This window comes from Phoxinus phoxinus (assembly GCF_949152265.1).
Source record: "Phoxinus phoxinus genome assembly, chromosome: 9".
Lineage (NCBI taxonomy): Eukaryota > Metazoa > Chordata > Actinopteri > Cypriniformes > Leuciscidae > Phoxinus > Phoxinus phoxinus.
In genome coordinates, this window is record NC_136884.1 from 37001515 (window position 1) to 37026762 (window position 25248).

Genomic DNA, 25248 nt, shown 5'->3' on the forward strand with positions numbered 1-25248 from the left:
TAGTTGGACCAGGGAGAGGACTAGATGGTCGAGTGAGAGGACAAGTTGGACCAGGCAGAGGACTAGATGGTCGACCGAGAGGACTAGTTGGACCAGGCAAAGGACTAGATGGTCGAGCAAGAGGACTAGTTAGACCAGGAAGAGGACTAGATGGTCGAGCGAGAGGACTAGTTGGACCAGGTTTAACGTGCTAAACTTCCCTGCCTAACAAGAAACAGAGGATAAACCAAAATATTAGCACGTATTGCTAACCTTGCCTGCCTGAACAGAGGATTAAACTTAAATTAAATCAACTTCTCTGGTAAAGCAAAGAAGAAATATTCCCTAACTTTAACCTCTTAAGGCCCAAGCTGTTTTTTTACATGCATTTTTTATTTCTCTATTTTTATTTGGGGTTATTGGAACCTAATTAGAATAAAAATTAAGTATCATCTTTTGATACGATGTACTTTTAGAGAAAAATGATGTCCACATATTGGAAATGAATTTCCACAGAATTTCCATAAAACACAATAAAGTCACCTTTGTGTAATAGAATGAAAAACTCTTTATTTCTGCCTTGAACACAGCAGTTTTTTCCTGGCTGGTTTTTTATGTATTAACACATACACACATATTGTTTGAACATGTTTTGACTATCAGTGAGTAAAAACAACATGGAGACATTGCATTTTTGCCCATTTTGGACAGTTACAAATAGTGGAACATTTGATATGCTGCAAAACAGTTGCAGGATGACATTGTATGTCTGTAACAATATATAAAACATTCAAAGCATTTTAAATATCCATGCTTGCTACTAATGTGTTTTGAACATCATAGTGAAAAAAAGAAAACACATAGTAGGTGAGTAGCTCATGTGGCATTTTGCATTGAACATGTTAAAGGCTGCGATCTTGATGGCGATAACTGAGCACTGAAGGACCAGGCCTGCTTACAGAGGCCCAGAGGTCACCTGATTGATTGACCTTCACGGAGTCGGAGAACATGGAGGAACCAAGGATCATGTACACACCTTGATAATAACTGCCATCACTTATGTGTGAAAGGCTGAGTAACAGTTGCGCTCGGTTTGCAAGCACAGGAACACTTTGCAGGACATACAACGCACTCGGGTTCTTCCAGTGCAGCCTAGTTGTCTGCAGCGCATTGCATTTTTCAGGCCGATCATCTCTGGGATAGGGCTGTAGCAATACACTAATCTCACGATGCGATACGATACACGATATTCAGCTCACGATACGATATATATCACGATATTCAGGCAACGATACGATTCGATATAATTCGATACGATTCGATATAATTCGGTACGCTTACATCATTTTCTGATAGATTTAAAGGGGACATAGTGATTTTGGTGACATCTTGTGTTGTGAGTGTTTCATTTACTTGGATTAATTGAAATGAAAACTCAAAAAACATCAGACAGCTTGCAAAATAAATGCTGGACAAAATTAATCAAAGATGTGTTGAGAAAAGTTGTATGGGGGAGGGGCAGGGGGGGGGGGGGTGTTGTATGTGGAGGGAAAAAACTTCCATCACAATAAGTTGTGATTGTCAAAACATTTGGTAACTTATTTTTATTAAGTTTACTGACAACATGTTACAGTGTTTAGCTGCATGGTTACAATTACGATTCATTTTGATAATTATTAGTTACATACATGTTAAAAAATAAATCACTAATGCTGTAAACATAGAGAGCCCTAGGCTATTTTTATTAAAGGTTAAAAATAACAACTTAAATAAAATATAATGCGTTCTTTATTATAATAACAACTTGATAATATTTTAATGATATAGTTAAAAATATATGTAGCCTAATATAGTGGACATATTTAACAAAACTCTATAGCTAATTTTTCCAGCCTATAAATGGTCATTAAATTGCTTTCCTGATGTAAATGTAACTTATGTGACATTGTTCTAGCCGACCTGTTTTGCAGTCCATTTACATTTACCATTTACCTGTTTTATTGACTTCTTACCGCGGTTGAAAAACACTGATTGATCCGAGGCATACATTTTGATAAGTTCGGGTTTATAATAGTAAAGAAGAGTTAGAGTTAATCGGGTCACGTGCCGCTTGAACTGAGGCGCTACAGAGATCTGTCAGTCACGTCGCATTTACAAGCGCCAAAACGGTATTATTGTTTGAATTGCGTAATAAAATTGACAGAATCTGAGAGCTGATAATTTATTTTATATCAAAGTAACCTGCTCTGTCTTGTCTGTCGTTGTCAGTGTCCTCTTTGCTCCGCGATTCTTTTCTACATGAGAAAATGGATGTGTGGCGTGAGAGCGTGTGATACGTGAGTTGGCAGCCCTGCGTTAGTGCCACATAGCTTACAAACCGCAACGCTTTTATCCAAGTCGTTGCTTTCCTTTTTTTTTTTTACCAAAGTGCTCCCACACATCTGCTTTTAAGCAGGCGGGTGCCGGATTTATATTCGCCGCCATTCTCCGAATATCCTCGCTCTGACTTGGTAAACAGGAAGAGGTAGACGTCTGCGTCTGTGTAAAGTTAGTACGGGTAACTTGCTCTACAGCAACACTAGCGGCTGGCTGACCAAATCGCTCTTCCTGCAACGCGAACGAGGGTTAACACGGGGGATTTGAATGGGACGTATGTATCGATACTCGCGGCTAAAAAATCTATACTTTTTTGGGGAAAAAAATATCGATTTATATCGCAGAATCGATAAAATCGCCCAGCCCTACTCTGGGAGGTGGGCATTAGCCCTTCTGTGGACCGTGACATGGGGCAACTCTGTCACATGACGTTTCACTCCCTGGTTTGAATCTTCTTCTTCCTCTGACTGTGTCGAAAGTTCTGGATCTGCACCGTGATGCCGGGCCAAGAGGATCGTAGCCACTTTCATCCGGAACTGAAGGAACTGGATGGGTCTTGTCTTTGGTCCAGCACATATTGCATGGTCTTTTCGGTAGAGTAGGCAGCTGTTGGCTAAAGCCAGATCCGTGAAGTGCATTACCATCCGCATTGTCCACTTCTTAGTACGGGTGCTCATGTGATAGTAACTTATCATTCTATCCATCAAATCAACTTCACCCATCTTGATGTTGTACTCACAGATAATGCTTGGTCGCGAGACAGTGACATATTGTTTAATTTTCTTGTCCCAGCGCTGGCAGGTGTCTTCTGGCTGTATACCATGAACAACAGACATCAGCAATACTGGTTTGATGTCGTACCACTTCACTACACACAACTTTCCATCTTCAGTGGAAACTTCTGATGAGGTACCTCTTCCTGCGTTTTTCATGGCTTTGTCACTGGGTAACTTATGCTTCGCTTCAGCGAGTCGGTTCTTCATTATTGTACCAGTCAGGTACAGCTCTTTCTCCATCATTCGTTGCACACCTTTGATGGAGGTGAAGAACCAGTCACAATACACCTTTGTGCCACAATGCAGAGTTTGGCACAGACGCTCGATGACTAAGCTTCCCAAACTCAGGTCCTCTGGTTCTTCAACCTTCTCAATCAGTGAACCTGTGCCTTTATACAGCTCAAAGTCAAGCACAATGCCATCTGCTGTAGCACAAACAAAGTTCTTTATGCCAACTGGGTTTGGCTTCATTGGCAGATATTGTCTGCACGGACAGGCTCCTGTAAAAGGAATCATCTGCTCATCAATAGATGCGCAATCAGGTCGATTCAGAGACAAGCAGCCTCGCAGAATCCGATCCAGGCCTCACCTTCCAGAATTTGTCCGACATTCTCAGGTCTTCTGGCACATCATGATCAATAACCACTTTTATTGCTCCCCTCAGTTTGAGGAATCTGGCACGTGTGAAAGGGCAGTGATTTTCAAGGCTTTGGACCAGTACATTCTAATGGTTGGGTATCGGATGCAGGACATCAAAATACAGGCACCAAAAAAGTGGTAAACCTCATCTACTGTCATGTTAAGTGGCTCCCCACTCTTAGACAGTGACATAATATTAGAGCATTCTGCAATCGTCATCATCAAATCTCTATCTATGAACTGTTCAAAATAGTCTAGTGGGGTCCAGCCATGTCTGTCTAGATCAGTTTCGTCCTGATGCTGACACTCTGCCAGGTTTGGCGTCAATGGAGTAGCCTTCCAGCGTAGTCCACGTCCTGCACAACCAGAATCAGAATAAAAATAGTATTTATTGTAGGAAGTTACATTTTTACCCATGTAAGCAATTGAGGTGTATTGGTGCATAAAATACTTGAATCTGTGTGGAAGTTTATATGAAATTTGAAGATTTACCCTAAAAATAATAAGTACCTTTTTCAGAGTCTCCCTTTTTCTTTTTCTTTGGCTTGGTCTTGGTGTTGGCTTTTCCAAGTCATCTTCTGAGCTATCAGCCTCAATCTCTTGACTTTGACGGTGACGTCTGAGAGTGCGGGATGAACCTGTACCTGTGCCTGTACCTGTGCCTGTCTCTGTGCCTGTCTCTGTCCCTGTCCATGAACCTGTCAACAAGTTTTGTAAATTCAAGTTCTCCTTCACATAGCCCTAAGGCCCTAACTGCATAACAATTATTCAGAGCATTGATGCTAATCCAATCATCCTGACTTGATTACTCAAACCTTAACATCTTGAGCTTAATGGTCAGGAAGTGCATAAAGACAAAAGCTAATGTCAGACTCCTGAATTGCTTGACTTAATCTTCATCTATACCTCAAATGCTAAAATCAGTATTCTTCACCGTGACGTTTATGTAAGGAAGCATATCTGAAATAGATTCTTAAATTTGTTTATTCTTCAACGTAAACAAACTAGAAGCCAAAATCAAACACAAAACAACTGAGAGCAAATGAGCACACCATACAAAGCCTAAGGTTTTCTAGCGGAAGAACAGGTGCACATTACTCTCTTGATTAGCCTTCTAGCCACACCTACAGCAGGAAGAGCAGGAGACCCGTCACAAAACTCAGATGTACATTTAAAGAAATCTTCCTGTTTCCACAGATTAGTTTCAGTTTTGTCTTTAGTGGAGTTTTGAGTTGAAAGTCTTGGATTTGCTCGTATCATCCAGACATGTTTGCAGTGAGTCTCATATTTCCTCTCTCTTCTCTGTGTATCACTGTCTGTTTGTCTTTATTTCACTGACAGAAGTTCATCTGTGTTATTAATGTAATAAAGAGCAAATAAGAGACTCTATAACATCTTGTTGTTATTTATTTGTAATGTTGAATCTCTCTACAGTCTGTTCTACAGTCAGTTTCACTGATGATCCATTATAATAAACCCTAAACCCAGGATAAAGTGTGTCCATGAATGTGGTCTGGACTGTGTGGATGAGGCTCAGTGTGTCTCTGTCGACGCTGTAGAAGGACAGAGTTCCTGCACTGGGATCCACACACACTCCTGTTCTACTGCTGATGAGCTTTCCAGGGAGTTTAGTCTCTGTGTTATTGTGTCTGAATGAGTAACTGGAGGAAGAGCAGGACAAACTCCAGGACTGATCATTATATCCAAACACACACTCTTTACCGTCCCCCTTCCTGCTGATGCTCTTATATGACACTGATATAAACACATACCCACTCCACTCGATCTCCCAGTAACAGCGTCCACACACACTCTCTCTACACAACACCTGCTCATAATGATCAAATCTGTCTGGATGATCAGGATACGGCTGATCTGTGAGAGTGTCAGTGCATTTAATCACTCTGTTCTCCTCAGACAGACGAAGGTTATTATTCACTGTGTTCAGATCCAGATTGAGCTGATGAGAATCTGATGGAGAGAAAACATATCACAATCAGGAATTATGAATCTGGTCTTTTAATGAAGCTGTCAGAAGAGATAACGCACACTAAGGGTGTTTTCACACTGGTCTCGTTTGCTGCGGTCCGAGCCTGAGCGTGATTGTTCCCGGCGCCCCCGCAGCGTTGGTCTGGTTTCACACTCAACTTGATTTTATCGAACACTGGTGCGTTTGCGTGCATCTTACGTCATTGCAAACGTGCACGGCGCATGAGAGAAAACAGAACGCTGGCAATATATGTTTTTTTTTTTATTAATTCGGTGTTATTATGTGCAGCTGAGTGAACAACACAGGTTTACTGTGTGTGTGTGTGTGTGTGTCGCATAAGGTGGTCTTCTGCTGCTTGCAAACGGACTCAGAGGAGACAGATTTCCATTTCCTTTAATTTGTTGCCCAGATTCCACACAGTATGTGCGAATTAGAGCCCTGCATTTCAGCCCGAGCCCGACGGGCCCCGACTTATTTACGCCCCTAGGGCCGGGCTTCGGGCCCATTTTCACGTCATAGTTCACACGCGGGCCGGGCCTCGGCCTGTTTTAGGCTTATCCTTCTTTTTATAGCCTATTTCAGACATGTATTAAAATTAAATATGAGAAGTTGACGATGGAAAAACAAACATAGAAAGACGTTTTAAACCTATCACACTGACATATGACTGACACATGAGAGTCTGCTCGCGCACACACGCACGCACGCACACAGGTTTCCCGGCGGCACGACCCAAGAATTGCGCGACTGGCGCGCTGTTTTTAGGATCCCCGCCAGCAGCAGAAGTATAGCGAGCGTGACTTCAGCATAGCTGGAATAGTTCAAGAAAAAAGTAGGCTACGACTGGATTAAAACCTTCCTTGTGGATGCTGTGATTTCTCTTCACGATGCTCTGTGAGAAACTGTTCTTAGCCATGTTAGGGGCTGTCTTGTTGGTTTTCGTTTGAAAACGACTTTATTTTCATCAGTCTGTTGGAAACTATTGGAAATAAGAATGGCCATGTTCTGTAGTGAAGACTTGATTTTTGAGGTAAGATAATCTGCATGTTTGTTTTTAATTTAATGCCATTTATTTGATTTGTTTAGATTGTAGGCTATAGCTCATGTCGTTTGCGAGCGCTGTTGCGACTGTGAGCAGCAGAGCAGTTTGCCTCAGCTTTTAAAAAATGATAATAAACTTTTAAACTATAACTGTCTATGTGTGATATGCTTATGATGTTTTATGGATTTTATTGTAGCCAAGCAAAGTGTTGATTTGAGAGGCTAAATGGATCGAACATGTTTAACTCGCTGTCGGCTGGTTGTTCGTCAATAAAAAAAACAAAAAGAAACCGAACATTTGTCTAAATTAACTTAATAAAGAAATGAAAAGAAACATAACTAACAAAACGGACCTATTTTAATGGCTGCAAATAGTTCGTTTGCCCTAGGCCAGGCTACAGCTGTGTATATATAAAAAAATAAAAAATAAAAAAACGGGCTCGGGTCGGACTCGGGCTGATAATTATGATGAGCTGTCGGACACGGGCCGGGGCCTAGATTTGAGGCCCGTGCAGGGCTCTAGTGCGAATACACTGCAGGCTCACTCTCGCTCGTATCCAAGGTAAATCATCAACACTATCATCCCTTACATGTGTTAACTAAATGCATAATAATCAGCTAAAACGCAATGCGCAGGTCACATTACTTCCTGAAGAAGTGCGCACCCGAGTCCGTGTTGCTTTCACATTCACGAGAACCGTGGCACGGTAACACCTGACATGATCACGGTGACATGACCAGTGACTTAGAGCATCATGGTAGAACATTAAAGTCAACTAGTCAACTGGTCTGTGCAATAGGGGTGTAACGGTTCTCTGTAAAAAAAATCTAATCGTACAGTTCTCCATCCGTGGTCCTTGCATTGCTGTTCATCTCACAATCTGACGATGCATCTATGATATGTTTTGTTGAAAATAACAACCAAAAAACAGACAGAAAGAGTTTGGCTAATGTATGTGTCAGTCAATGGATAATCATTCTGTCTTCCCAATACGTTACAACAGCAATGATCAGAAACATGGAAAAAAAGTCCCTCTTTGTAAATTGTTCAATGCAAGTGTCATATGCTCAAATAATGAATGACTTCTCATATTAAAGCCTTGCCAATTTAAACATTTAAGCGCAAGACGTTAAAGAGAACTTGCTTATCTCAAACAGCGCTTAAATACTTAGTTCTCTTTCAATTATTGCGCTTGAACAGACAAATTCACACAACAATTATGTCAACATGCCCCTCTTGGCAAGTATCCTAGCAAACACAGTCAGTTAATCGTGAACATAAACAGATGAGAAAGACGTGTAACCGTATCAGACGTGCAAGTGTACTGGATCTGTGCACTACTTCCTCGGCACCCTCAATTTTGGCAAGTGATGCATTCATGACATAGCCAAAATAAAAAGATTTCTGCTCAGAACTCATTCTGAATAGACACATAACCAACATATATTTAGAAAGCCAACCCTTGAGAGTTTACAGTTCAAGACTCAAAATTCATCAAACTGTTATAAATATTGAGATATATAAGGTCAAACATAAAACAAAAACAACAAATATTAAGAATATATTTATTAAATGTATAAAATATTTTTTTAAATGTAGGATATCAACTTATAACCACAACTAAAGTGTAGCTACAAGTGTGGTCATGCTTCATTTTAAATCTGAGGATGATATCACTAAAAGCATTTTATGAAGCCTATTATAAGGTCATATCATGGGAGGTTTTGGAGAAGTTTTCATGGGAGGCTTTGGAGATGCTTATCGGATCATTTGTATTGCCCTATAAATACCCATTTACAGTCTTTGACTAATGTCTGGCGAGGAGAAATGGCCCATTAGTGTAAATCGACCAACATTTAACACTTCTACCAGTGAGAGACTTAATCTGCCATTATTCTTTTATTCTTATTCTTTTGTTTGAGATCAGCCATAATAGCCTGCATTCCTGTGTTATTTGCTTGGTCATCTAAATCTCTGCCATCCCACTAATACAAGTAATCCATATATTATCTTCAGTCTACGAACAAAAAAATAACTGTTCTTGAAAATTCTTTAAAAAAAAATATTGTATGGAATAACGTTAGTCAAGCTCATGTAGCAGGTGCATTTAGCTCATCATGTAGCCTCAAGCTAAATGACACAATATAATTTATTAATAATACAGTTTTACTTAAAGCTCACTTTAAAACACCATCGAGTATTTGAATCATATTCCGGTCGCGGTTTAAAATGGTTTCAAGTCAAAAAAATATTTTAAAATATGTTTTATTTAGCATTTTATACGAAGCTAGGGGCTATCTTTACTAGCATGCATACTGTAACATTCTTTGTTCCTATATAATAACCAAAATCGAACAGAAAGCACACACACAAACCAGATATACTTGAATCCTGAATTTATTAGCTTTTTTTAATCACACGAAGAGATGTTTAGTTGCGTTTGCCTCGTAGCTCAGAATGAGGAAGTAAACAGACAGCGCGTCAGTGAAGAAGCACAGCCTTTTGGTCACGTTGGACACGTGGATGATTGACAGATTTAGAAACGAATCATATCGCGCTGATGTCATGGTTTACTCGAGTCAGGAAAAGTAGAGTCATCGCTAGCTCTGTTAGCTGTTTTTAGCATTTTTGATCGCTTATTTCAAGTATATTTGAATAGAAATGTGTTTCTGCATTATAAAATATAAAAAAAAAAATGTCATAATAATTCATTATTTCTCCAAATGTGCGCACCATTGGACTAATATCCCTTGCGGATCGTGGATATTGTATGTATATGAACACAAATAAACCGGACATGAGATGAATGGCTGCTGTATAAAGTGATGATTTCTATTCCAAATAACGAACGTTACAGATGAATTATTTTGCACTCCTGGGATAAATTAAGAAATTAAAGTCACTGAAAACCAGTTTAATTATAAACAGTGGTCAAATATCGAAGCTGGAGTTTTAAACCATCCTAATAAAGCTAATATTGTCCAGATTAAGTAAGAGTGTGATGTTTTTAACTAGTAATGAAATTAACAAAAAAAATATTCAGGATCACCAGTGATCCTTGCGGAGGAAGGGGTTTTAATGTTTATCTAATTAGTGATTATTATCAAGGTATTAATCAATATTTTAAATATCAAATGAGTTGAATGACTTAGTTATAGAAGTCACCGACTTGTCTTGACTTCCAATGACCCTTGTGACCTATAGTTGTCATGATGAGCTAGAAGAACAGATATATGGTTTAACACAATGAAGACCTTCAGTAACTGAAATGTTCTTTTCATGTATTCTTTAATGTCTATAATACATATCTGAGGGTCTGGCCCATGCCAGGAAAGCAGTAACAGTGCTTGCTCATTTATCCTGGTTTCCTGAGATGAAATATGGACTTATTTTGTTTGAGAAAGGTCTTCATTGTGTTAAACCATATATCTGTTCTTCTAGCTCATCATGACAACTATAGGTCACAAGGGTCATTGGAAGTCAAGACAAGTCACCTTCATTTATATAGCACTTTTAACAATACAAATGGTTTCAAAACATCTTTACAGTGATAATAGGAAATTAAAGTAACAGAGATTGTTTTAGCTTTACAACAGCTCTAGAATAAAGTTATTGTCCAGCTAAAGTTAGTTTTGAAACCAACAGTTAACCTGTTAACCTTCACCAGAGCGAGGACGCTCTGAAGCGTTTTTTTTTTTAAATAGTTCAAAGTTACTATCAGATTTAATGTTATTACCTTGACAAACTATACATCATTAAAAATATATAAGTCTCACGTTTCAGTATTTGACCACTATTGTATTCTGAGAAACTTATAGTGACAGTTATGTCTTAATTTGTGTCAGGATTTATGTAATGAAAAAATGAGTCGATACCTTTAATATGAATTATGAGCGTCAGCTGCTCCATTCAGAAAAAAACTCCGGTGCTGTTGTCTTGAGAACGCGTGACAAAACAACGTTCCTCAGGGCTTTTGGCTCAAAAATGTGCAGATTTGGAGAAATATTGATATATTATCATAGGTTTACATCATATTTCTATAGACAGGAATAATATTTATTGAATTTATATCCAAATGCGTCGATGTATACATAAAGAGCGCTGGATACTCTGATGTACTGTGTTTTCAATCCATACAGCAGGCTGAGGGCGCCAGAGATACACAGTATTTTCCGTGCACTGCACATGAAGAAGAACATAACATGACAATTCTGGACGCCACCACTAACATAAACAAAGCAGCTAACAGAGAGAGATTGCCATGTCTATGGCTGTAACATGCAGATAAAGATGTTTTGAAGACAATAAACATGATTGCAATGATATTTGATTTACCTGTGTTCTTCGAGCCATGTCAGGTATTTTTATAATAATAGATTATATGTATAATGTAATGCTAATCGGTATAGACTTTACAATAGTGCAGAATAATATCAAATCATATATTTTCTGTCTGATTTTCTTTTCTGAAGCCAAATAAGCTCATAGAAGATTATTTAAAACACTCGACTTGCACTATAAAGTAAGTTTGGAGCTCAAACAGGGTTTTAATCTCATAAATTGTCGTGTATTGATGGTGTGCTAAGCTAACATGCTAGCTAGCTCTCTAGTTGCACCTGCCATCTAGCTGTTATTTTTTATGATTTTTTTTCTAAATCGGAATGCTTACTGAAATATTTCTTTATTTAAGAAAGGCATTTGATACAGTTTCAAATGTGAAGTGAAGATTATGAAAGAAATTAGGGGGTGAAACACCGTGATTAGCCAGTCGTTAGCGATTATAATGGAGACAAAGGAAAAGAATATTTATGGCCATAAGCCGGCTGGAAAGGTGTAAATGTGTGCAGGAGAGAGTGACACTGAATGGGGCTCGTTTGCACCACAAAACAATAGAGACAATAGACTGAATAGATGCTAATAGATGACAATAAACACAAGTTTGCATTTTAGAGTCAATTCAAAATAAAGTCATTTGAGATGATCTTGAAAAACATTTAACAAAATACAGAGTTTTAGACTTATCACCTTCAAATTTTAAATATAACATGGTCAGACATGTGTCTTTAGCTGGAGTGCATTTCTAGAGTGCTGACGGGCCAACTTCAATTTAATTTTCATGAAGATGATTCATAAAAATAAATTTCTAATAACTTACACAACTTTGAAGCTATTCATAATTTTTTTTTCATTATGACAATAATTCATTCTACATTTCCAATAAAGTGCCAGGTGTCAGCTTTCAAATGAGACCATACTTGAGCTTTTAGGACAAAGGGTCAATTAATTGAATCTTTTTTAGGTTGGGTATGCTATTTCTGGGGATTTTTCAAAAGTGGCGCTGAAGGCTAACAGGTTAAAGGGTTAGTTCACCCAAAAATGAAAATAATGTCATTAATGACTCACCCTCATGTCGTTCTAAGCCCGTAAGACCTCCGTTCATCTTCGGAACAGAGTTTAAGATATTTTAGATTTAGTCCGAGAGCATTCTGTCCCTCCATTGAAACTGTATATACAGTATACTGTCCATGTCCATAAATGTAATAAAAAGATCATCAAAGTAGTCCATGTGACATCAGTGGGTTAGTTAGAAGTTTTTGAAGCATCGAAAATACTTTTTGGTCCAAAAATAACACAAAATAAGACTTTATTCAGCATTGTATTCTCTCCCGGGTCTGTTGTGAATCTACGTTCACGACTCCGCAGTGACGCTGCTGACGTAAGACGCTGATGACGTGTTATCTGGTGCGCCCGAGCTTCGTTTACAGTCTGAGGGAGACGCACGCTATATTCAAGCTATTCTACATTGTTTGTGTGGATATCATTTTTTTAATGGTGCGTAAATGTGCATGTCGCGGATGAGACACTTTTACAGCGTGCGTTTCCCTCAGTCTATAAATGAAGCTCAGGCGCACCAGAAATACACGTCATCAGCGTCTTACGCCATCAGCGTAACTGTGAAGGATTGACAACAGACCCGGGAGAGAATACAATGCTGAATAAAGTCTTATTTTGTGTTATTTTTGGACCAAAAAGTATTTTCGATGCTTCAAAAACTTCTAACTAACCCACTGATGTCACATGGACTACTTTGATTATCTTTTTATTACCTTTATGGACATGGACAGTATACTGTATATACAGTTTCAATGGAGGGACAGAATGCTCTCGGACTAAATCTAAAATATCTTAAACTGTGTTCCGAAGATGAACGGAGGTCTTACGGGCTTGGAACGACATGAGGGTGAGTCATTAATGACATTATTTTCATTTTTGGGTGAACTAACCCTTTAAAGTGACCATTTCTTAGTTAAAGCATTTACTTTACTGTTCTATATTAAAGTTTCCATTGAGAGAAAGAACATGTTATCTTGATGTGTTGGGAAGAGTCTCCATTTTACAGTTAGAGCCAAACCAAATTCAACTTGAAGAAGCTGTGTGTCTGTGTGTGTGTTAGTATTCTTGGTTACAGGTTAAGGAACAAGTGACATTATTAGAGATTGACTTAGTTGTATTCTTCAACATGCAGGTCTTGTTATTATTTTATAATTATATCTGGTCCTTTGGTCTTTAACTGTACATTCCCTAACAATAGCTTAGAAGAACTCAATGTTGCAATAGAAACTTTAGAAATAAATTAGTCCAACGCAGTCGTACAACGAGCACACTTGGGCCCTTAAAAGGACAGACAGAAAAATGGAGCACAGCTGGAAGAAAGTAAAACAAGAGGTTTTTAGCATTTCGTGGAAAGAAAGCATTATTGCATACAGAAAGGCCCCTAGAACAAGTGTCCAGACATGTTGTTGTCACAACAGATGCCTCCACCACCGGCTGGGTGCCGTATGCAATGGGCATGCTGCCTCGGGCTCCTGGACAGGACCTCGACTGCAGTAGCATTTCAATTGGGCTTTGGCGTACGGCGCCTCTCTGGCAGACAACTGCAGAGCTGCCAGCCGGGATACATCTAACACGTTCGCGAGATTCTACAATCTTAGAGTGGAGCCGTTTTCTTCCTGTGTGTTGGCTACAAACAGGTAATGTGTTCCCCTCTAACAGAGGGATACGAACGCTAGGTAAATAGATAAATAGATACCCCACTAGGTGAACCCTCAATTGAGTTCCTTCAGCAGTCAGACATGGCGGAGGTGTTTGACACCAGGCCCATTACTCATGTGCATGCCCAGCCAGTCAGTCCTTGTAGTGCACTAGATGCCTATATGATGTTATTCCCCCTCGGTAATCCCATATGTGTATTTTCCATAAGGTTTCCCTGTCAGTAAACTTGTGTCTTTCCCTGGGCGGTTCTGCTCTGCCCCGGCTCTGTGTCGGTGGTAGATCAGAGATCTTCCATATCGTTAGCCTCAAAGCACAATTGCCTAAGTAATTTTTTGGCCAAACTGTGATTAGGCAATTATGCTATGAGGCTATCGATATGTAGCACTGCCCCTCGAAACAGTCTATATGTGTAGCCATATGAAAAACAATGGGAATTGAGATCCAAAGCACTCTTCCCCATGAAATATCACATAATAGGAATAGCAGCTATGACCGTCCCCACAGTGATTCCTGTCCCTTCCATCCCGTTTGGTATTGAGGACTACCCCTCGGGCTTATTTGGGGTGCCACTGCCCTGAACCACCGCTGAATGGCCGGGATCCTGTCTCGGCTCCTCAGCAAAACATGAATGAAGGGAGTAATGCCGGTCCTATTCATACCCATATGTCTGGGTAGATGTGTCTCGACATGCAAATCTCACCGGCCAATGTCCATTGGCTCGTTCTCTTTCCACTTGGAGGTGATTGGGCTCCCAGAGGAGACCCCATGACGTCAGTCTGATGTAACGTCTCTGTTCCCTCCTTCAGGGAATGGGGGTTACATTAGTAACCTAAATGTTCATGTAATGATCTCCAGAGCGCTATTTTCATTCTGGCCAGTAGGGGTCGCTCTCCATGTCATACTCCTCCAGGACTGTGGATGGCGCTTGTATCATGAACACTAGTCTCTCCACTCCTGAAGGAGGCGCCATTACCCCTAACATGTTCTAAATCCTTCTCATCAATCCTGATTCCCCACACCTGTGTTTGACCCTTTATAAGTCTTTTTGTTCCCTGCTTCTGTGTTCAGTCTTGAGCCATTTATCCCGTGTATCCTGCTGCCTGTCTTTGAGTTAAGTGTATCTCTTGTTGAATATTTTTGGACCCTCGTGTCTGTTTTTGTTTTCACTGTTGAAAGGAGATGAAAAGAGTGTTCCAACACCGAGCCAGTAGGGGAGACGTGGATCACCGCCTGTTGAATCTCTCTCAAGGAACCCGGAGTGAGGCTGAGTTCGCCATAGAGTTTCGTACTCTCGCAACAGAGAGTGGCTGGGATCAACGAGCCCTAAGAGCAACCTTTCACCACGCTTTGTCCCCCAAGCTTAAGGACGAGTTAGCATTCAGAGACCCCGCTACTGATCTTGAGTCCCTTATTGATGTGGCCATCCTGGTCGACCATCGCCTCAGAGAACGCCAGCTGGAACGCCAGCGGGAGACCAGCTTACTTGAGGCCGTCAATCCTGTTCAATTGTCTTTTGCCCCCGGTGACCTAGAGGAGCCTATGCAGTTTGGGGGAACCCGGATATCCCAGACCGAACGCAATCGAAGGATTAGAGAGAGATGCTGCCTCTACTGTGGCAAACCAGGCCATTTTCGCATGGAGTGTCCTGAGCTGTCGGGAAAAGCCAAGTCTCGTCCTGGAGTAGGGAGGCAGAGGCGAGAATAGGAATCATCCCCTGCTCTGCGACCTCGGGCTTGACGATCCAGGGCACTATCACCCAGGGCCAGCGACAACATCAAATATGTGCCTTTGTTGACTCAGGGGCTTCTGGGAGCTTTATGGACATTAAGATGGCCCAGAGTCTATGGTCTAGATGGTCTATAGAGTTGCTATTTACCCTGTGACTCTCCAAGAACCCCTAAACATTTCTGCAGTTGACGGCAGCCCGTTGGGATCAGGTCGGGTCACCCAGTGCACTCCGCCTCTTCAGCTACAGGTGGGGGACCACCAGGAATGGGTACAGTTTTTCTTAATTCATACCCCTAAACTCCCTATAATCCTTGGCTTCCCATGGTTGACTGCTCACAACCCACATATTGACTGGTCCCAAGGAGTCGTCAGAGAGTGGGGAACCAACTGCCAGGTCTCGAGTACTGCTTTCTGTTGTTCCTCTGAGCTACTTAAGACCTTTCAAGAACCCTTGCCAGCCAACCTCAAGAACAACCCCCTCTTTATGGTCAAAGCCCCGCCTATGGAGATCATGGCCGTTCCCAGGATGGAACCTGTCACTAACAAGTTTCCACTTCACCCTCCCAAGCCACCCCAGGTTCCCCCAGAATACACAGACCTCCTTGAAGTTTTCAGTAAAGTCCAAGCTGCCACCCTACCTCCTCACAGACCTTATGACTGCGCTATTGAACTTATGCCAGGAACTTGTCCACTCCGTGGAAGGCTCTACTCCCTCTCGGGCCCAGAGAGATTAGCTATGGACAAGTACCTTAAGGAAGCCCTGGATAGCGGGTTCATTCTTCCCTCCACATCACCGGCAGGAGCCGGTTTCTTCTTTGTTGAAAAGAAGGATGGTAGTCTCCGACCCTGTATCGATTATCGGGGCTTAAATAACATCACCATCAAGAATTGTTACCCCCTCCCACTTATGACCACAGCTTTCGAGGTCCTGCGGGGGGCCACCATCTTTACTAAACTGGACCTTCGAAATGCATACCATCTGGTCAGGATCCGGGAGGGGGACGAATGTAAGACGGCATTTAATACCCCTACAGGCCACTACGAGTACCAGGTAATGCCATTCGGCCTAGTTAACGCTCCAGCTGTCTTCCAGGCTTTTATTAATGATGTGCTCAGAGAGATGCTTAATACTTTTGTGTTTGTTTACTTGGATGATATTCTGATATTCTCCCGCAACCTTGAAGATCATGTTCAGCATGTCAGACAGGTCCTTGCCCAGCTGTTGAAGCACAAGCTGTTCGTTAAGCTGGAGAAGAGTGAGTTTCATGTCCCAGCTGTCTCATTCCTTGGCTTCTGTGTGTCCAATGGTAACCTCCAGATGGATCCTGGCAAGATCCGAGCAGTCTTGGACTGGCCCCAACCCACTTCAATCAAACAGGTACAGCGCTTTCTGGGGTTCTCCAATTTCCATAGGAGGTTCATAATAAATTTTTGTTCTGTTGCAGAGCCTCTCTCCGCACTGACAAAGAAGTCAAAAAAGCCATTCATATGGACCAGCAGAGCTAACCATGCATTTAAAACACTGAAACAACGCTTCACATCTGCTCCCATCCTAATGCTCCCAGACCCAGAATTGCCTTTTGTGCTGGAGGTGGATGCCTCAGATGTGGGGGTAGGAGCTGTCTTGTCACAGAGAAGTAAGAGCAATCACAAACTTCACCCATGTGCCTTTTTCTCTCGCCGCCTAACCCCTACTCAGAGAAACTATGATATTGGGAACCGGGAATTGCTGGCCGTTAAGATGGCGCTGGAGGAGTGGAGGCACTGGCTGAAGGGGGCCAAACACCCTTTCCTCATCTGGACGGACCATCGAAACCTCACCTACATCCGGGACGCTAAGAGGTTAAACTCACGACAGGCCCGTTGGGCCCTCTTTTTTAACCGATTCAATTTCACCCTCTCTTATCGCCCAGGTTCAAAGAATCTCAAGCAAGACGCACTCTCGAGGCAGTTTGAACCACCTGAGAGGGAATCCTGTCCAGAAACCATCCTCCCCACATCCAGGGTGGTAGCCCCCATCCAGTGGGATATAGAGACAGCCGTCAAGAGAGCCCAACAGCAACAGCCTGATCCAGGTAATGGCCCAGCAGGGCGACTCTTTGTTCCTAATCGTATGCGCTCTGAGGTCTTGCTGTGGGCACACGCTTCCCTCCCCTCTGGACACCCGGGAACCACTAGAACCTGCAAGCTGATCCAGAGGAAGTTCTGGTGGCCCAAGTTACGAGGAGATGTTGGGGCCTTTGTCTCTGCCTGCTCCGTGTGCGCACAGAACAAGGAGTCAAGGACCCGCCCTCAAGGCTTGCTGCACCCACTGCCTATCCCAAGACGTCCCTGGTCTCATATCTCCCTGGATTTCGTCACGGGCTTGCCTCATTCACAGGGAAACACGGTAATCCTGGTGGTGGTGGACAGATTTTCTAAGACTTGTCACCTCTTACCCTTACCCAAGCTCCCCACAGCCAACCAGACTGCAGAATTAATGATGAAACACGTGTTCAGAATTCATGGCTTTCCCCAGGATATGGTTTCTGACCGGGGGCCACAGTTTACGTCCCGGTTCTGGAAGGCATTTGGTCGGCTCATCGGTCCTCTATCAGCTTGTCCTCTGGCTTCCACCCCCAGTCAAATGGCCAAACTGAGAGGGTAAATCAGGAGATTGAGAAGACACTGAGGTGTCTGGTCGCTGACAACCAATCCACTTGGAGCTCTCGACTTATGTGGGCTGAGTTTGCTCATAATACCCTGTACCATTCTTCTCTAGGCATGTCCCCTTTTGAGTGTCTGTATGGTTTCCCTCCCCCTCTATTTCCCGGACAGGAGCCAGAGGTTGAGGTCCCAGCTGCCACACAGCTAGTGCGCCGGTTTCGACGTTCCTGGAAGAGGGCTCGTGCTGCTCTAGTTAGGGGGGCTCGACTACAACAGAGGCAGGCTAACAAACGCCGGAGGGCAGGACCCACGTTTCGCCCAGGACAAAGAGTGTGGCTCTCTACTCGAGACCTTCCCCTACGGGGTAGAATCCCGTAAGCTGGCTCCACGATACATCGGCCCCTTTAAGATCCTCAGGAAGATTAACCCGATTTCCTTTCGACTCATTCTGCCCAGGTCTATGAAGATTCACCCCACTTTCCATGTTTCTCGATTAAAACCAGTTGTTTGTTCCACTTTGTCTCCAGGCAGGAAGTCTGCCCCAGCTCCCCGCATGATTGATGGACAGCCAGCATACATGGTCCGCAGGCTGTTGGATTGCCGCCGGATACGCGGAAGAGAACAATACTTGGTAGACTGGGAGGGTTATGGCCCGGAGGAGCGGACATGGGTTCCAGCTCGGGATATTTTGGATCCGGCTCTCATCTCAGAGTTTCACCAAGAACGAGAAGACCATCTAGGGAACGTCAGGAGCCGTTCTTAGGGGATGGGCTTCTGTAATGATCTCCAGAGCGCTATTTTCATTCTGGCCAGTAGGGGTCGCTCTCCATGTCATACTTCCTCCAGGACTGTGGATGGCACTTGTATCATGAACACTAGTCTCTCCACTCCTGAAGGAGGCGCCATTACCCCTAACATGTTCTAAATCCTTCTCATCAATCCTGATTCCCCACACCTGTGTTTGACCCTTTATAAGTCTTTTTGTTCCCTGCTTCTGTGTTCAGTCTTGAGCCATTTATCCCGTGTATCCTGCTGCCTGTCTTTGAGTTAAGTGTATCTCTTGTTGAATATTTTTGGACCCTCGTGTCTGTTTTTGTTTTCACTGTTTTATGGAAGCTCGGCTCTCCTAGTTTATTTGTATTTTGTATCTTTTATTTCTCTAGTAAAGATTACCTTTATTTTTTGAAGACTCAAGTCTCCTGGCTCTTTTGATCTTCTGCTATTGGGTTTACGTATTCGGGAGTTAGCTCAGTGAGTTACCACTCACACTTAAGAGCACCGGAGACCAGGGTTCAATCCCCACCAAGGGCAACTTCTTACAGTTCATGAAATCGAGGCTAGATTACTCTACTGGGTAGTTGCACTGCATGCTTAGTTAACAAACTCCAGCTGGTCCAAAACACAACAGCTAGAGTTCTTACTAGAAGCAGGAAGTATGACCATATTAGCCCGGTTACTGAACTGAAATGAGTACAAATAGATGACAATTTTTCCCAGAGCTGCTGTATAGATAAATAAACTAAAGGTACGTTTACACGACAACGATGTACTAAAAACGCAAAAAAAATAATATATATTTCCCCTCTTTACAGATGATGTTGTAAAAATGATCCACGTCCACACAGATCCATGACAGACAAGTAGTGGGCAATGTCACTTTGTAAAGAAAGACTACGTGCCTGAGCACATACACAGACTCATTGAGTGTATGTGTGTAAGTGTGTGTGTAAATGTGAGAAAGAATGTTTGTGTGTGTGTGTGTGTGTGTGTGTGAGAGAGAGAGAATGTGTGTGTGTGTAAATGTGAGAAAGAATGTTTGTGTGTCTGTGTGTGTGTTTGTGTGTGTGTGTGTGTGTTAGTGTGTATAAGAGAGAATGTGTGTATGTGAGTGTATGTCTGAGAGACTGTGTGTTTGTATGTGAGTGTGAAAGTTTCATGTAATGGGTAGATTTAGGGATAGGGTTAGTGTAAGTGTGTGTGTGTGTGGGGGGGGGGGGTATAGAGTTTGTACAGTATAAAAAGCATTACGTCTATGGAGAGTCCCCACAAAAAAGGTTAACCAGGCGTGTTTGTGTGTGTGTGTGTGTAGACATACATTTTCGTGGTCCTGCTGTAATCCTGATCTCTCCTCCATGATCCACACTAGAAAAAGCACACACAGTGACATAATCATTAATAGCGTTATAATTTTTATACTCAGGGCTCTCAAGTTTTATCAAAAGATTGGAGTGAGATCTGTTAGGGGAGGAGCCACGCAAATATTTGCAGCAGCGGCCCCTCTGCCACACCAAATTCTTTGCTTTGGTTTTGATCAAACCCACCATGGAGAACACTCTCTTTGCATCTGCATGCGAGTGGGGAAGAACTAAAACCATTTTGGCAATCGTAGACAGTCTTCCAAATCTGCTCAAACCGGTCACCTTTAAAGGGGTCATCGGATGCCCATTATCCACAAGTTGGTATGGTTCTTTAGGGTCTTCATGTAAAGTTTGCACAAGTTTGATTTGCATGCGAGGTCTGCAAGAAGGAAACCCTTGCTGTCAAAAAAAACCCATCAGGGCAAGACTAAAGCCCCGTTCACACCGCCAGCGACACGCAGCGACAAAGCGACAAGATCCCATTAATTTCAATGGAGCGCTGGCGACTTCCGGCAACACGAGCGACAATGACCGTTGGCGACAGAATGTAGGCGTGTCAAGCGACAGGAGACAAGCGACAAAAGCGATTTTCGCGAGCGACAACCAATAGGAAAGAAGACTTTCATTGGAGCTCACGTTACGTCACCGTCTCGGAGTGCAGGCAAGACAGAGTTCGAGGGCGATTTCACGGTTTTATATGATTTGACTAACCACATTCGTGGATATAATAAAATGATGCATGGAAAAGAAACTGTCAACAGTCTCAGTGAGTTTAATTCATGCATTTATAGTTCGAGTGTTGTAAGTTTTTGATGCAAGTTTAGCACTGCTGCAGTTCACTTTACAGTTTCCCCTGCATTGTGTTGAAACTGTATTATTTGTCAAATACGAATGACGTTTTAGTCATTTATGACCGTATGAGTGAGTTTAATTTGTTGCTTGATCGATCGTTAATCTAGTAAATGATTTAATCCACTGAATACTGCTATGGGAATATAAAAACACTCTCCCAACAGCATAGGCTACTGTTTCTTTTGAGCCTATAATTTCTAGTCACATTAAAATAATATAAAGTTAGTTGTATCCAATTGTGATGGTATTTAGTATAGATATGGCCAGATCGTCCAGTCAACCAATAACATTAGAGCGACAGCACTACCAACGGCCACAAGCGACTTCACAGTACAGAGACTAGCGACACAGCGACAAAATCGCTTAAAGTGTGATTTCGGCTATACTTGCATGTAAAATTAGAGAAGCAACATAATATCTGTTTAACTGAATTAAAACACTCCTCCTCTCTGCCGCGCGAGATGCAGAGCGAGCGAGAGAGAGAAGAGAGGTGCGCGTGTGCTGGAAGAGAGAGAATGAATTATCAGTGCAATTTTCAAATAAAATAATTTTCTGTTGAAAACCAGATTTTTTTCCACAAAAATCTCTTTTTGTCCCAAAAATAAGTCTGGAAAATAGGGGGGTCGTCTTATATTCAGGGTCGTCTTATATTCTGGTATATACGGTAATATCAGGGACAAAATTATAACTTTGCAACCGTCTCCTACAGTATCACATCAGGGAGTGCATTGTAGTCTCCCTGAGGAAAAATTTGATTAATTTATTGTTATTGGAGAGGAAGAATTTTGCAAACTCGTCAAATCATCTAAATCGACAACTTATATGTTAGACCCTATACCGACTAAGCTACTGAAAGAGATGCTTCCAGATGTCATAGATCCTCTTCTTAATATCATTAATTCGTCTTTGTCTCTCGGATACGTACCAAAAACCTTTAAGCTGGCTATGATTAAACCGCTTGTTAAAAAAATGCAACTTGATCCTACAAAACTAGTCAATTACAGGCCGATCTCTAATCTGCTATTTCTGTCAAAGATATTAGAAAAAGCAGTATCCTCACAACTGTTCCTTTCTAGAAAGAAATGATATCTGCGAGGATTTTCAGTCCGTACCATAGTACCAAGACAGCTCTCATTATGCTCTCATTGACAGATGCGGAACAATTAGTTGCGTTAATGACCTTAAGGTTAGATTATTGTAATGCTTTACGGGGTGGTTGCCCTGCACGCTTAATAGACAAACTAAAGCTAGTTCAAAATGCAGCAGCCAGGAAGAACCAGGAAGTATAACCATATTAGCCCCATTCTGTCAACACTGCATTGGCTCCCTATTTAAGATTGTATACATTTTTAAAATTGCTGATTACTTACAAAGCAATAAATGGTTTAGCTCCACAGTACTTGAGCGAGCTCTTAAAGGGATAGTTCACTTTAAAATGAAAATTCTGTCATCATATACTTACCCTCAAGTTGTTTCAAACCTGTATTAATTTCTTTCTTTTGCTGAACACAAAGGAAGAAAAAAGCAAGCAGATCACGCCGGCGTGATTGCCGACCCCAGAGGGTTAAGCTACATTTGAAAACATAATTTTGTATAAAGAGGCATGCTGTTTTGACCACTATTCTCTCTAGATTTAACGTTTGTCAAATTGAAATTAACTATAACAAACAGGTTAAACAAGCTTACTTTTAGACGTGGTGAATGAAATTCGAGGTTGTGATGGTCGTGTCCGATATCCCTTGCCAGTTATTATTCGTACAGCAAATCTTCTTGTATGAATATGGTCAATTTCTAGTGTTTATATGGGCTTGTGCAGTATCACTCAATCGCACAGAATCTGATGACTGGAGTCAATGGTTCCGTTGCATTCATTTTGTTTATCAATTGATGTTGCGATGATTTACATAAAAATGTATATAAAGTCATTCTCGAGTCATACAGTTCAAGTCAAGTCAAGTCTCGAGACATTGGATCTCAAGTCAAAGTCAAGTCAAGTAATTTTCTTAATTTAGTCAAGCAAGTCTCAAGTCCTTAAATTTGCGACTCGAGTCAGTCCCCCATTTCTGCAGACATGTATTGCACACTTTTAAGAGTATTTAAATATGCCTTGCCATGATGTTCTGTATTACTTGAATTCTCATAGAAAATTTTATATTCTGTAATCCAATACTGTCTTTTAGCATTTATCTATATGTCACACACATAAAAGTAACTGTACGTCTCTATATTTGAAGTTTATACAAGATATTTATGCTTATGTGCAGTTTATGTAAATTGTGTAGAACTTTTGTAAATGTGTGAAATAAATAAAGTCAAACTAGTTTAATAAGTGAAGATGGTAATGCTTGTTTTTGGAGGGATTTTACAAAAACTCTTCCTGCTTCACATACTTGAGTTTGTCCAGTGTGCAATTTGGATCCTCCAGTTTTTCAGTGAGCAGCTTGACTCCTGAATCTCCTGGGTGATTGTAGCTCAGATCCAGTTCTCTCAGGCGTGAGGGGTTTGAACTCAGAACTGAAGACACAAAACCACAGCCTTCCTCTGTCACCATACAGCCAGACAACCTACAGACACACAACAATAGTCCACATGACTTGAACATTTATACCCATTTCAGTCATTCATTAGGTATAATTTATTTGTAACTGTAAAAAAATTATTTTAGCAGAAAACTGCGGGGAGCTAATGACAATAAAACACTAGTAGTGACTAGTGATGTCCGATTCGTGAACGAATAATTATTTTGAACATTTTCTTTTTAGTAAACTGGTTGAGCCACTTCAACAAATTGGATAGAATCATTCTAAACAGTTCGCGTCTCGACAATATACTAAAGTTACTCACTTTAAAAGGTTTTTAAAGGTTGAAAAGGTCACGCTTCTATGAAAAGTAAAACATTTCTATCCTGACGAAAATTTTCTTTTAGGCTTTTTAATGGCATTTTAAACGATAAACTGACACAAAGACATTTGAATATGTGTGTATGGTCCTCCTTCTGCACATTTGTAAACACTGACTTGGTGAAGCGTGACCTTTTCAACGTAATTGCGTATTACGTGACGTCACGAACGCGCATCACAGAACAGAGCAAGGCGAGCATTTGTGCTTATAAAACTTAAACTTTTTGATTTTTGAAATGACCGAATGTTTCGCTAAATAAGACCATTATTCATCGTCTGGTATCGTTTAAAGCCCTTTGAAGCGGCACTGACACTGTCATTTGGACCTTGAACCGTTTGGTCGCCAGTGAAGTCCATTATATGGAGAAATGTTTTCATCAAAAACCTTAATTTCTTTTCGACTGAAGAAAGAAAGACATGGACATCTTGGATGACATGGGGGTGAGTAAATTATCAGCAAAAGTTTTTTTAAAAGTGAACTAATCCTTTAATGGCAAAGGTGTAATTACACTCTATTTATCACAAACAGGGCTACCATAATATGTGAGCAACATGCATGTACATGTTTGTATTTTTGAGAGAATAATGTTTATGCATGGTTATTCAAAAAACAAAAAATGTAAGTGTCTGAATTTACGCCACAAAACACATAGTAAATATCTGTTACTTTGATACTTTTGAGTAATGGATGTTGTCGCCTAGAGTTTTTCCTGATCTGAAAATGATGTGGAAATCATCCTGCCTAATCATTCACATAAAACACTACATTGATTTACATTTTGTAAAACACTTTTTGTTTGGGAAGGCAATATGCGCAGGGGCGTCGACGATCCAACACCATCATGAATAGTAAGTGGTTCACACCTGAGAAGACAATGGCCCGCATAATGACCCCGCATAATGAGCTTGCATAATGAGCCTTTCATTCAGGTGTGTCACACAAGAAAGAATCCAAATATAAATTAAAGTCAAAAGCAAATTTTTAGTACATAGTCATACCTGGAAACCTCAATTTTTTTTATACATGCAAATTGTATAATATCCAAGGTAAACATTTCTAGTAATTTTGCAGTCAATTCTTGTACTGTATTTTCAGAAAGTTTTGGAATACATCCTCTGGCCAAATGTG

General features: G+C 41.3%; 1 protein-coding gene across 3 annotated transcripts in view; it reads right to left on the reverse strand.

The window, feature by feature from the left end:
* Window positions 1–518: 518 nt before the first annotated feature.
* Window positions 519–25248, reverse strand: part of LOC307004126 (NACHT, LRR and PYD domains-containing protein 12-like) — a 49275-nt gene continuing 24545 nt past the window's right edge. For all 3 annotated transcript variants that reach the window (XM_079623077.1, XM_079623079.1, XM_079623078.1), the window contains 4 exons: window positions 23610–23783; window positions 20325–20371; window positions 4281–5741; window positions 519–4126 (listed from right to left, as the gene is read on the reverse strand). In XM_079623077.1, the coding sequence (XP_079479203.1) occupies window positions 5173–5741; window positions 20325–20371; window positions 23610–23783 (790 nt within the window). In that variant the 3' untranslated portion in view covers window positions 519–4126; window positions 4281–5172. The remainder of the gene's footprint in view (window positions 4127–4280; window positions 5742–20324; window positions 20372–23609; window positions 23784–25248) is intronic.